At 40.4% G+C, this 13536-nt stretch overlaps 1 protein-coding gene across 1 annotated transcript; it reads right to left on the bottom strand.

The window, feature by feature from the left end:
- Positions 1-6199: 6199 nt before the first annotated feature.
- Positions 6200-12965, bottom strand: LOC137277105 (uncharacterized). The gene is made up of 4 exons (XM_067808769.1): positions 12654-12965; positions 11229-11320; positions 9025-9258; positions 6200-8554 (listed from the first exon to the last, which is right to left on the bottom strand). Exons 2-4 carry the CDS (start codon positions 11290-11292, stop codon positions 7869-7871), a joined length of 984 nt encoding a protein of 327 aa, XP_067664870.1. The 5' UTR covers positions 11293-11320; positions 12654-12965; the 3' UTR covers positions 6200-7868.
- Positions 12966-13536: the final 571 nt, after the last annotated feature.

Raw genomic sequence — 13536 nt, forward strand, 5'->3', positions numbered from 1 at the left:
TACGCGGCACTCAGCAATATTTCAGCTATATGGCGGCGGTCTGTAAGTCTGGACCAGACAATCCAGTGATCAACAACATGAGCATCGATCTGCGCAACTGGGAACCGATGACATGGGTCAACCAAGTCAGCGAGCCTGACCACCCGATCTCGTTAGTCGCCTCTTACGACAAGCGTAGTCGCCTTTTAAGGCAAGCATGGGTTCCTGAAGGCCTGTTCTACTCCAGGACCTTCACCGGTCCCTAATTTGAAATCCTGTTGTAGAGATATATGCAGTCTAGTTTTATTTATGTACTATTTGCTTTGAATGCCCTTCGGCGATAGGTTTTTGAGATTTGCGCATATATCATGAATTTATAACATTTTAAGTCACAATGTGGCTGAAATACTACCGCTGAAACCATAAAGGTTAAATCTCTCTCATATTTATTTGGAGTTTTTTTTTCACTTTTATCAACTCGTGGTCATATTTTTGATATCAAGAGAGACTCGGGTGAGATTCTCTATGTACTGTCCTTCGTCGACAGGCTTTTAAGATTGCGCATTTTTAATGAAGTTTAACGTTTTAGATCTCGATGTGACCGAAATACTGCCTCTGTGACCATAAATTCACTTAATCATGCATTCACCCTTCCTTTAACTTGGAAGGAGTTTATGAATCAGGAACAGGAACATTTAATGTTAGACAAAAGATATTTTTCACAGTTCAACAAAGAGTAATAGAAACACAGTGATTTGTGTTCATGAGTGAGTGGGTTTAGTTTTACGCCGCTTTTAGCAATATTCCAGCAATATCACGGCGGGGGACACCAGAAAATGGGCTTCACTCATTGTGCCCATGTGGGGAATCGAACCCGGGTCTTCGGCGTGACGAGCGAACGCTTTAACCACTAGGCTACCCTACCGCCCCCCTTATGTTCATGAAGGGATGAGGGCCACTCTTGGTAGAGACAATCATTAAGTCTTTCAACATTTTTGCATCACCAACAGATTGTGTGTTCCATACAATTCCAAACCCATAGCTGAACAATAAATGCTGAACATAACTTATCCATGTTGGTCGTTTTCTAGATTCGATTGACAGTAAAAACTGATAACATTGATAAGGGTATCTATCAGGATGCATGTAGAATAATCTTAGCCAATATTTAATACATTTTACAAAGTAAACATGTGAAAAAGGGAGTTGACCGCTTTCCCCATAAGCAACAGCATTTCGAGATCTATAACCAATTTGTAGCATGAAGTTGCAGAACTTCTATGTACAATTTCAATATTCTCTCTCTTTTGAAAACCCCAAATCTCAGAGCCATATGTAAGTATTGGTACAATTTTCTTATTGAAAATATGTAATGCATCAGAAAAACACATATCATACCGTCGTATTAATGACTTAACAGACGAGAGTGCTTTACTAGCTAGCTCAGAAAGATATTTACATGCTCTAGTCCAGATTAATTTGGGTGTTACCATTAGTCCGAGGTACTTAAAAGCACTTACAGTTTCCACTGGTGAACCATTATATAGCCATTTTTCATTTTATATTGCGAACATTTTGAAAAGTATCACAGCAAAGGCTGGTTGAAATGTGCATAAGGAAATTGTAATGGTAATTGTGGTGGTTTCACGTGTCTCATATAGTTCAGGTGGGAAACCATTGAATAGAAATTGACCATTTCTTATTTGATGAGCGAGTGAGTTATTATTTCACATCGGCAATATTTCAGCCGCATCGTGATAAGAACAATCTAGTTTATATCAGCATGAAAAGCAATAAATTTAGAGCATAAAAAGCTGTCATCGAAGGACAGTAAAAATACGAGAGTATCAGCAATAAAAAATTAAGTCTAGTACACTATCGTAAAATGAAATCACTAAGACAGTACGAAATAAAAACTGGCCGTAAATCACCAACAACCAAAGAAAGATCACTATCCTAGGAACCATGGTGACTAACAGGACCTTTGCTACCTACATGGACCCTAGTAAGATTTGCACCATCCCGTCCGCCATTTCCGACAGAAGACAAATCTAAGTATGCGCAGATATCGAAAGCACACACATTCTACTTCTAAACAAAGTGGCAAGGTTAATTTACTTTAACTGTGCGGGGACTTCCGGAATGTTATTTGATTATATCAGATGATCGATGCGGCGGAACGTAACACTGTGCATTGTGAGAGAACGTAAATGGTATAGTTGTGGTATTGGAAGGCAAAAGACGTAGCTGTTGATTTACTTTCTTGTTGTCTAAGCAGAACTGTATCTAAACTGGTTTTCAAAACAGGCACACACTCAGAGGGAGAGACGCTTCAGCTCTAGTATTTCCCACAACGCCAGCTATAACTCCATCTTACAGTCAGGTTTCTAGCTCTTACAGTCACGTTTCTAGCTCTTAAAGTCAGGTTTCTAGCTCTAAAGGTCAAGTTTCTAGCTCCTAAAGGTCAAGTTTCTAGCTCTTAAAGTCAGGTTTCTAGCTCTTACAGTCACGTTTCTACCTCTTACAGTCAGGTTTCTAGCTCTTAAAGTCAGGTTTCTAGCTCTTAAAGTCAGGTTTCTAGCTCTTAAAGTCAGGTTTCTAGCTCCTAAAGGTCAAGTTTCTAGCTCTTAAAGTCAGGTTTCTAGCTCTTAAAGTCAGGTTTCTAGCTCCTAAAGGTCAAGTTTCTAGCTCTTAAAGTCAGGTTTCTAGCTCTTAAAGTCAGGTTTCTAGCTCCTAAAGGTCAAGTTTCTAGCTCTTAAAGTCAGGTTTCTAGCTCCTAAAGGTCAAGTTTCTAGCTCTTAAAGTCAGGTTTCTAGCTCTAAAGGTCAAGTTTCTAGCTCTTAAAGTCAGGTTTCTAGCTCCTAAAGGTCAAGTTTCTAGCTCTTAAAGTCAGGTTTCTAGCTCTAAAGGTCAAGTTTCTAGCTCTTAAAGTCAGGTTTCTAGCTCCTAAAGGTCAAGTTTCTAGCTCTTAAAGTCAGGTTTCTAGCTCTAAAGGTCAAGTTTCTAGCTCTTAAAGTCACGTTTCTAGCTCTAAAGGTCAAGTTTCTAGCTCTTAAAGTCAGGTTTCTAGCTCCTAAAGGTCAAGTTTCTAGCTCTTAAAGTCAGGTTTCTAGCTCTAAAGGTCCAGTTTCCAGCTCTTAAAGTCAGGTTTCTAGCTCCTAAAGGTCAAGTTGCTAGCTCTAAAGGTCAAGTTTCTAGCTCTTAAAGTCAGGTTTCTAGCTCCTAAAGGTCAAGTTTCTATCTCTTAAAGTCACGTTTCTAGCTCTAAAGGTCAAGTTTCTAGCTCTTAAGTCAGGTTTCTAGCTCTAAAGGTCAAGGTTCTAGCTCTTAAAGTCAGGTTTCTAGCTCATAAAGGTCAAGTTTCTAGCTCTTAAAGTCAGGTTTCTAGCTCTAAAGGTCCAGTTTCTAGCTCTTAAAGTCAGGTTTCTAGCTCTTAAAGTCAGGTTTCTAGCTGTAAAGGTCAAGTTGCTAGCTACAGTTTTAAGTTACTAACATGCAACTCAGACAACAACTCTTCCTGCAACAATTCGAACTGTAATCTCTTCTGTCTAAATCTCTAGCAACAAAGTTATAGTAAAATTTGAACAACTCCAGTTACAATCTTAATTTAGCACAACAATGGAATGGATTGATATTTATTTTTCCATTTATTCAATCCATTGATGTTCAAAAGTTTTGCATATTATTAGATCGTTACTTTTTCAGGTTAAACCCATCCACAACCCATCCAAAACTAATTTCATCATGTATCGACAGAGGTTATGTAAAAGGTAAGGCGAGAAGTGTTTTAACGACAGTTATTTTCATAGTTTAGTTACTCGTTACTTGCACTTGTACATCTGTTCCTATACGTGCTTTATTGGAAACGTTATTCATAATTCAAGGTTCAATAATTCATTAAAAATAATTTTGGAATTGTTAAATCGATGATTACTTGACAAACAAGGGTGTTTTCATGTGAATAGAATGATATTGCCACTGAACATCATTTTCACGTATCATTTATCGTTTCTCATTGTTATATTAGTCGATCAATTAATTTCCACCAGATAACAATGGGTTACAATTGTCGAAATTTGCACCATCAAATATGCTGGAGTAGCGTTGCGATCGATGTATTACTAATACTGTCTGTCAATTCCATGTATGATGTATACGATTTTGTGGTTGGTTGGCTGTGATGTTTTAAGCCGCACTCACTGATATCCCAGCAATACGGCGGAAGTCTGTAAATAATCGAGGCTAGAACAGGCAATCCACTGATTTGCATAAGCCTCCATCTACGCAGCTGGGACATCATATGTGTCAACCAAGTCAGCGAGTCTGACCGCTCGATCCCGTAAGTCGCCTCTTGGTTGCCGGAGAACAATTTTAACCCTGATCTTCGCGAGTACAGGATTTCATGACAATAAGGAGTTGACATATCGCTGTTGTAAAGTATGTGTGTGTCATTCTTAGCAACCTCATGAAGACCAAACGAAGATTTCGAAATCGATAAAAACGGAACTAATCTATAATAGAAACAACAAAGAAGAATCATAATCATAAGAAATCTTTGCTAAAATACAAATATGTTGTATGTGATCATTAAAGCAGAAACGTCCTATACACTGAAAGGATAAACATTTTAAGAACACTTCACTTGTTAAGGAAACGACAGCAGACGCAACTTCCTCCAGTTTGTAGTGAACAGCTAATTCAAGTGTTGACAAATGTTATTCGGTATTTTGATAAAACCTGACAATCTAATTGTGTATTCTGCACGAATGAGAATGAAACCATGTGTTTGTGATATCTTGTACTTTACCTTTCCGAGGAAAGTACCGATACTCGTACTTAATGGAGTTTGAACCATAAACGGAATTTTAACACACACTGTGATAGTTGGGTACCGAACTGCCACCAGCACCGTACCGATGCTTCCGCACGCATGGAAGTGTAACAACTGGTAGTATATTCTGATCTACTCATGTACGTTGTAAGTCCCTCTGACAAATGTAATTACACGACAGCTATGAATAGACCATGTCATTATTAAAGTGAGGACGTTGAACGTGCTATACCTAAAAATGAGCAGATTGTGGTGCTTTGGGGGTTTAGTCTCATCCGAAACCCAAACTTTATAAGTTAGGCACCGAATGAAATCTGTAATGTTACTTTCAACAACATATATACTCACAAAGTATGCATATGATTTCATTAAAATAATATGCCCGTGCTGTTGCTGCCATTGTCGGCGTTCACCTTCATATTCTGTCACTTCATATTCTTTATCATTTAAAGACGAAAATGCCGTCTCAGAGTCTAGAATAGGTTTGGGGGTGGTTCTGGCTAGTTCTTCGCCAGCGCAGGGTGTCTGGTCTTTGTACCGAGGCGGTTTCTCTGGTCATTCATAAGCCACGAGTATTAGTATGCTGGTCGTATTGATTTGTTGGCTGGAAGTATTGCTCGGCCGTGTTGTTACTGGTGAACAATCCCGCCATAACGGCTCAGGAATATGTCGGGATACCATTCAGGACGGACCAGAGACAAAATGGCAGACGAGACGCAGAACTATTATAGACTGAGAAAGCGGAAACCGTGCGTTAGTTAGCCAACAAAACGAATGAAGAACACATGTGAGTGAATTGGTTACTGTAGTGGATTGACCTATACTGATGTCCGTGATTGGTCATCTTTTACTATGTTGGCGCTCTGATCTTTGTGGCTGTGCGAGAGTGTAATGGGATTACCAGGACTTCGGGCGTATACACCCGTGTACTGGATCATCCCTGACTGTATGTGTACAACTGCCGAAAACTTGCCTGAAGAATTTGGAATGATGGGCGTTATACTGGGAGTGAATGGGTCTCTGCCGCGAGTGTCTATGTAGTAGTACATGTCTAGTACGTGTCTATGGGTTACTGGGTGAATCACCCCATACTGTGCGAGTCTAGGGGTTATTACGTGAATCACCTCAATACTGCTCGAGTGTATGGGTTACTGAGTGAAATACCTCATATTGTGCAAGCCTGTGTGTTACTGGGTGAATCATCTCATACTTAGCGAGTCTAGGGTTTACTGCGTGAATCACCCCATACTGTGCGAGCCTGTGCGTTATTGGGTAAACCACCCAATACTGTGCGAGTCCATGGGTTACTTCGTGAGTCATCCCATAGTGTGCGAGTGTATGTCACTAGGTGACCGAAACGTCACATTTCAAAACTCAGAAATAGACGAATCACATAATAGACAATTTATTTAATTAAGAACACAAAATAATGCATACAAATCTTTATTTACAGATGGATCCAATGATACTCAAGTAAATAATCACGTGTTGTTTTTGTCGGTTGTAGGTTGGTAAACGTCGCACACAGCGATATTCCAGCTATATGGCGGCAGTCTATAAATAATCAATTCTAGATCAGACCATTCAGTGATCAACAGCATGAACAACGTCACATTTCAAAACTCAGAAATAGACGAATCACATAATAGACAATTTATTCAATTAAGAACACAAAATAATGCATACAAATCTTTATTTACAGATGGATCCAATGATACTCAAGTACATAATCACGTGTTGTTTTAGTCGGTTGTCGGTTGGTAAACGTCGCACACAGCAATATTCCAGCTATATGGCGGCAGTCTATAAATAATCAATTCTAGATCAGACCATTCAGTGATCAACAGCATGAACATCGATAAAGGCAGATGGGATGACATGTGTCATGTGCCTGAGCACCCGATCCTGTTAGTCGCCTTTTACGAGAGTTGCTGATGACCACTTCAAATCCGGATCTTCAAAGGTCGTAACCAGTCTCTCCTGGTCGCACTGACATTTCCATTTATCAATCCAGTATATTAACCACTCCTACTCTGTCCCAAGCCATTTTCTAACTAAAGTGTACACTTCACATTTGGCACAGTCGTAAAATTTCCCTCCGTGAAGACCCACACTGCATGACATCAATACCATATCCGCCGTAATATCCATGTAGCCATATGGCATGTTTAACTACCCAAACATCAATACATCTGTGTCTCCTTCATGTTCTGTATCTATTGTAATAACGTTGTCAATCATTGGTAAATAAACACACCTTTTGCCGTCAACGTACAATGTTGCAAAATGTTGAGACGTACTATTCCTAACGCAGACTGCGACCACGCCCGAATGAACTTCCTAATGAACTTTGCAAACACATTAGCATATACAAAATCTACAAAGGTATTCTCAGTGTCATCTGAGGTGTAAGTATTGTCAAACCTTTACCGAATTAATACCAGTTAAGATCATCTTTATCTGGTCGTCAGAGCCTTGACTGTGCCCTTACATATACTCTTCAAACACGTGGGGAAACTTCAGTTTTAATTTACGACTGAAACAATTTGAAGATACATCGGAGTCAATCAATGTTGATATAGTAATAATGAAGTTTACAGAGTACATCACTACTTGCACTTCCTTATGACCATAGTTGTTAGTACAGTAATCGCTCTTAAAAGATCATTGTGCATGACGTGAAATTTGCATGTCGACAATTTTCATTTTCAAACCGAAAAAGCACCAAGAACCAAACACTAATAACTGCGTGGTACAAGATGGGCGAGACAATTAATGGCCTACAGTGATTTATCGACCTTCTTGAAAACCGTCAAAGTCTAGAGTGTCATCAAATATATGTGTATAGGGCTAATGCGTGCTGTACATATGTTGCGTTTTGGGTATTTTGATAATGAGAAATGGTTGGGCGTTCCAAAGATGTCTATTTGAAAAGATTGTTTACGCTTATACTTCCTATCGAAACTGAAAGTTCAGGTTTCCCAATTCTATTTTGAAGAGTATATGCATGCCGTTGTACTATTTGTATGCTACAAAATACATTCGTTATGTCAAAGTACTATAACCGTGGCGCATCTTCATATGTAACTGATGCTTGGGTCCGTTCTCTGTCTGAATAAAAAAGGGATGCATATGAAGGTGGCGGTGGCATGTTTGTCCGTTGTACACTTGCTGTGTAGGAAGGCGGTGGATCAATATTCGTTTGCTGTCCGTCAGATGTGGCACATGGTGGTGGTGCTGGATCTGTCTGTTGTCCACTATATGTGTGACGTGGCGATAATGCAATGCATATCTGTTGCTCACTATATGTGGGGCGAGGCGATGGTGCAGTCTCTACCTGTCGCTCACTATATAAGGGAGAACGTGGTGATGCTGGGTCCACGTGTTGACCACCGTAAGTGCCGCAAGATGGTGTTGCAAAGTCCCTTCGTTGTGGAGGGCATATTAAGCTATTATCAATGTTACTAGAGTAGGTTGAGAAGTTGCCCGCAAAATAATTCGGATAGGTCATGTTGGTGGACCTCGTTGTAATCGGGGCCTGTCCTGGTAATAAATGCTGAGATGGAGGAATTATATCTGTGGTGTTATCTTCCATCGCCTCCTCATCCGGCTTCTTTTTCCTTTTCATACAGCAACAACATATAACCACCATTCCCATGGTAAATGCCAGTACACCAAATATTTTTCCCACAAATGTATCGTCATCGTAGAAGTTATGACTGTATGCACTCGACGCCGGTGGATCTATGAAAATGGGGAAATACGTTTTCTGACAACAGACCACTGATTTAGCTAAATGAAAAAAAATAGTTTCAGAGATAACATGAAAATGACATTCAGATATCGAATCATCTTTCAAATACGGATTCTATAAGAATATTCATATCTAAAAATATTTTGGCATGGAATTTGCCCTATAAATGACAGATGTTTTATCCATGTCATCTTCTTGTCATTGTCTACCAGCTGAGGCAAAACGATGGTATAAAGTAACATTATCTATCAAGAAAAACTGTAGGGTACATGATATTATACATTAACTGTCCGTATTTTAATGATTTCAGAAAGAAAATAATACTAATTTTATAAAAAATATAGCTACATGTATTTATTTGCTGATGTGGACCAGCAAGCGTTCAAACCACTGACACTAAAATGTGTATCAATATTACCGACATGTATTACATTGTAATATGATTTCATTGAGCACTTACCTGTTTGATGAGGACAAGACCCAGTGTACTTGTCACAGATACCGTAACTACAGGTACATGCGTATGTACAAGACAGGCCATACCAACCATCCTTACAGTCGAAATAACACAGACCGGTGCTATGACATCTCTCACAATTCGGATTACATTGCTCACACTTTCCATCAATCTTGTAATAGCCTTGCTTGCAAGCTAAGCAGCCATGGTCACACAGTGAACAGTTTTCCGTACAGTCTGAAACAGATATATGTTTAAATCCCTGAAGGTGCATTTAGAAGTGAAAAGCATAAATTTATGTCAGATTTATGGATATCTGTGGATAACATCACCCGATGAAAGAGCAAGCATACGCCCAGAAACGTAGCTGATGAAGGAGCAAGCATACGATCCGAAACGTAGCTGATGAAGGAGCAAGCATACGCCCAGAAACGTAGCTGATGAAGGAGCAAGCATACGCCCAGAAACGTAGCTGATGAAAGAGCAAGCATACGCCCAGAAACGTAGCTGATGAAAGAGCAAGCATACGCCCAGAAACGTAGCTGATGAAGGAGCAAGCATACGCCCAGAAACGTAGCTGATGAAGGAGCAAGCATACGATCAGAAACGTAGCTGATGAAAGAGCAAGCATACGATCAGAAACGTAGCTGATGAAAGAGGAAGCATACGATCCGAAACGTAGCTGATGAAAGAGCAAGCATACGATCCGAAACGTAGCTGATGAAAGAGGAAGCATACGATCCGAAACGTAGCTGATGAAAGAGCAAGCATACGATCAGAAACGTAGCTGATGAAGGAGCAAGCATACGATCCGAAACGTAGCTGATGAAAGAGGAAGCATACGATCCGAAACGTAGCTGATGAAAGAGCAAGCATACGATCCGAAACGTAGCTGATGAAAGAGCAAGCATACGATCTGAAACGTAGCTGATGAAAGAGCAAGCATACGATCCGAAACGTAGCTGATGAAAGAGGAAGCATACGATCCGAAACGTAGCTGATGAAAGAGCAAGCATACGCCCAGAAACGTCGTGTTATCCTCAATAAAGACGCTGACGTCAATAAATCTGGCTTTTCAGATATGTGTTGATGTATAGAAAGTGGGACACTGTCGTTCGTGAAATAGAACTGAAAATGTTGATGAAATAAATAATCAAGAAAACAAAGGTAACACAACTGGCATGTAATAATGGTGGCATCAGTGGTGAGGATTATGTCTGTGGCGCCAGTTGCCAACAAAACTGGTGACAACTGATCATTTGTGCTCATTATATCGATGTCTGCAGGAGGACGGTGGAGATGATGGTGCCAATGTTGTTCCCGGTGTTAACATGGTAAAAGTACCAATGACCAGTAATGTTGACTGTTCGATCTTGTGCACAAGACAGTAATATACCAGCTTTATCATAGCGCCCTGTCAGTAATCGGGTCTGGAATCTAATTGTGCTGATTATGGTCAACCAAAGGGATGAAAGCCTCATCCTAATTTGAGTAGGACTGCCTATATATGAAGCACGTACTGATGTGTGTGTGTGGCTTTTGTGGTGTGTGTGTGTTTGGATTGTGTGTGTATGTGCGTGGGGCAGGAGGGGAAGGGGGAGGAGGGTAGTCAGTGAAAGTGACACTAAGGTAGACCATTTTCACATGAGTCAAGCAGCACTGGTGAACTAGATTGGCAAACGCTGAGCAGTAATTGTCCCAGTGTGTCTGTGTGTGCGTGCGTGCATGTGTGTGTGCGTGCGTGCATGTGCGTGCGTGTGTGCGTGTGTGTGTTTGTGTGTGTTTTGGGGTTGTTGGGATTCCTGATCTAGATTTGGTGGTAAAATAAAAAAAATGTTGCATAATGTTTAATGACGGAATTAATGTGATCGCACTGCAGAACCCACAGAACACAAAAGAAATCAGATTATTTGTTACTGGTTTTCAGTTGAAACATCAACATTGTAAATTGTTTTGACACCAAAGCGATCAGGGTAGTGAAACGCTGCGCCTGACAATACCCCAAACCAAGGGTCACTATTGGGGAAATTCCATGACACAGTTAAAGCATCTGTAACTTAAGAGCAGCATTTCCCAGGATATAGCAATAACCTGTTCCATATGCGGCTACAATCTGCACCACCGACCATTCCCCACCCACCAGTCCCTGCCCCAGCTCCCTCAAACCCACCCCTAAAACACATGCTTCCGAATAATTGGTGACATACTTGCTGCCGCCACTCCATCAAACAGAGGCACCGTGAGTCCCAGAACAAGGTACCACCTGGACATCGCCTTATGTCACACTGTGCCGTCAGATCTGTGAAAGAAACACCATTAGAGTGGACGAGGACCTTAGTACACAGCATCTCCAGTGCATCTCCGTGCTCTGTGGGGAAATAGATAAAGCAAAACCAAACACCTTCGGGCACCAGGAGTTGAAGACGAGTGTTAGCCTTACGTGTGTTATCTTTACGTGTGTTAACCTTACGTCCGACGTAAGAAGATGAAACCCCGGAGTGTACGTGTTATTCACATCAAAAATTTACTTTTCTCAGCATGTTACTGTCCCGCTGTTCCACATTATAATGGACTTGCGATCGCTTTCGCACTACGATCGTTTTGTATAACGAGGCCCTGGTCTTTTCGTGAGTTTTCAAGCTAGTTACATTTCATATGCTTCTTGGATTGTTTCATGACTCCTCGAACATGTCTCAGTATTGGAGCACAACATTATACACAATAAATGTTAATTACTGTTAAATGAATCCTGGTCCCAGAAACTTCATCGATGACCTTTCTGATGTAAAAGGTCTGAAGGGACCACTTCAGAAAATTTATATAAACAGGATTCCCACTTTATTCGACTTTACTTATCCAACATGAAATTATCATGAATTCTCCAGGACCGGAGAAAAAAAGGTTTTCTTATCCGGGGTTGCCACTTATCACTATTTTACTGATCGGGGTCTCGTTGTAGATGCTCTTGTTCAAAAGATTTAGACAGACTTTGAGGAATTTACTACATCGTTACTGCAGGGTAATGCCATCCAGCATCAAACAGTTTCGCATGAACCTAACCCAACCTAAGTCACACTGCACAAGGTAAAGGCATGTCAAAACTCCACTCTTTACGACAACTGACTGTCATCAAAACCATGTATTATCCCAAAAGGACAGTCTGTTTTTCATGACACCTATGTGTTGTCGCAATCTCCACTAACCACTCCCTTTCTTATTGACCTATTTCAGTATCCTGAAGTATACGATCAATAAATTGTAAAGGTCGTCACATTTTCATCCGAACAGCGCCCCCATGAGTAGCTAGGATATTTGAAGGATCCTCAATCCTTACAGTGTGGGTATGTTTTAACATTTATGTTGCTCGAACATGTGAACCTAGACACAAGATACACCCATGCTCCCCAACAACTGCCTATAATGGTATTTGTCCAAAAAATGTTAGTAAAAACAATGTTCAAATGTAACTGTTTGTCTGTTAGAGTTCTATTCGAACTATGTTCCCCAAGTCAAAGACGTGGCATCAGAAAATATCTGACACAAGATCCCATGTTATTGTTGTTTGTGGCATTTATTCTTACCATTTTCTATGAGAAGTATTCTTTGACTGTTATGATTGTCAATATCCTTACCTAGAACGACTGAACGACGAAAAGAATCCGGATCTTGGTACTGGCAACAAGACAACGCCCCTTCTTCAAGCGGCGTTGTCGATATTCCGTCGTTGTTGCCACACTTAGTCCCGTCACGTGATGTTTACTGACTGCTCCATGTATATTTCGGAGTTATGATGCAACACCCACACATCACACGCCACTGATGTTGTGGGACGGCCGCTCCTCGCTGTGGTGTTGATGAAACCAACTGCAGACGGTGTTAACCTCTGTGAACGACCAGTGAACAATGGTGCCAGTGGGATGCCGATGTGGGCGGTGTTAACCGGCATTAGTTCCCTATGAACAATGATTCCGATTGGAAGCTGATCGTGCGTAAGTAACACTGAATTCAGGTTGAAAAGGTCATTACACTAACCACACCACCTTTTAGTGTGCTGTAACACAAACACTGAGTTGTTTTATTTTTAATTAAAAAATATTAGTTCAGGAAAGCGAACGGTATGGGGACAAGTAGATTGCTCTGCTGTTTACGTACAAATTTATCATTTACATTACATACACATTACAACACTGTATAGAGGACATACAAAGATAATGCTCGGGGCCTTAAATATGGCGTCATTTTCTGTCACCACGTCATCTGCATTACGGACTAGTTGGCAGTAGATTCACAGCAACAAACATAGTATGAACAGTATTTTTCAAGTTGTTAAATATTGTAATATGATGACTATTCATTAGGTATTCCATGAGATGAAAATGTCCATTTATAATCTGAACACATACAGAATCACTTCTTTCGTATCCATTCCATTACAATCATAATTCCTTTGACTGCATGTGTATCCCCGTTTTTGTAAGATACTCTATTTCATTTGTTCATATACGAGTTGAGTAG

Source organism: Haliotis asinina, chromosome 3, assembly GCF_037392515.1.
Source record: "Haliotis asinina isolate JCU_RB_2024 chromosome 3, JCU_Hal_asi_v2, whole genome shotgun sequence".
Taxonomy (NCBI): domain Eukaryota; kingdom Metazoa; phylum Mollusca; class Gastropoda; order Lepetellida; family Haliotidae; genus Haliotis; species Haliotis asinina.

What these genes read in the sequence shown, in the direction of transcription:
- LOC137277105 (XM_067808769.1), bottom strand. Translation starts at nt 11,292, where the DNA reads ATGTCCAGGTGGTACCTTGTTCTGGGACTCACGGTGCCTCTGTTTGAT. An exon ending in TGATGGAGTGGCGGCAGCAA is followed by an intron (nt 9,259 to 11,228) that starts GTATGTCACCAA and finishes TATCTGTTTCAG; the next exon opens with ACTGTACGGAAAACTGTTCA. An exon ending in GTCTTGTCCTCATCAAACAG is followed by an intron (nt 8,555 to 9,024) that starts GTAAGTGCTCAA and finishes CCATTTTCATAG; the next exon opens with ATCCACCGGCGTCGAGTGCA.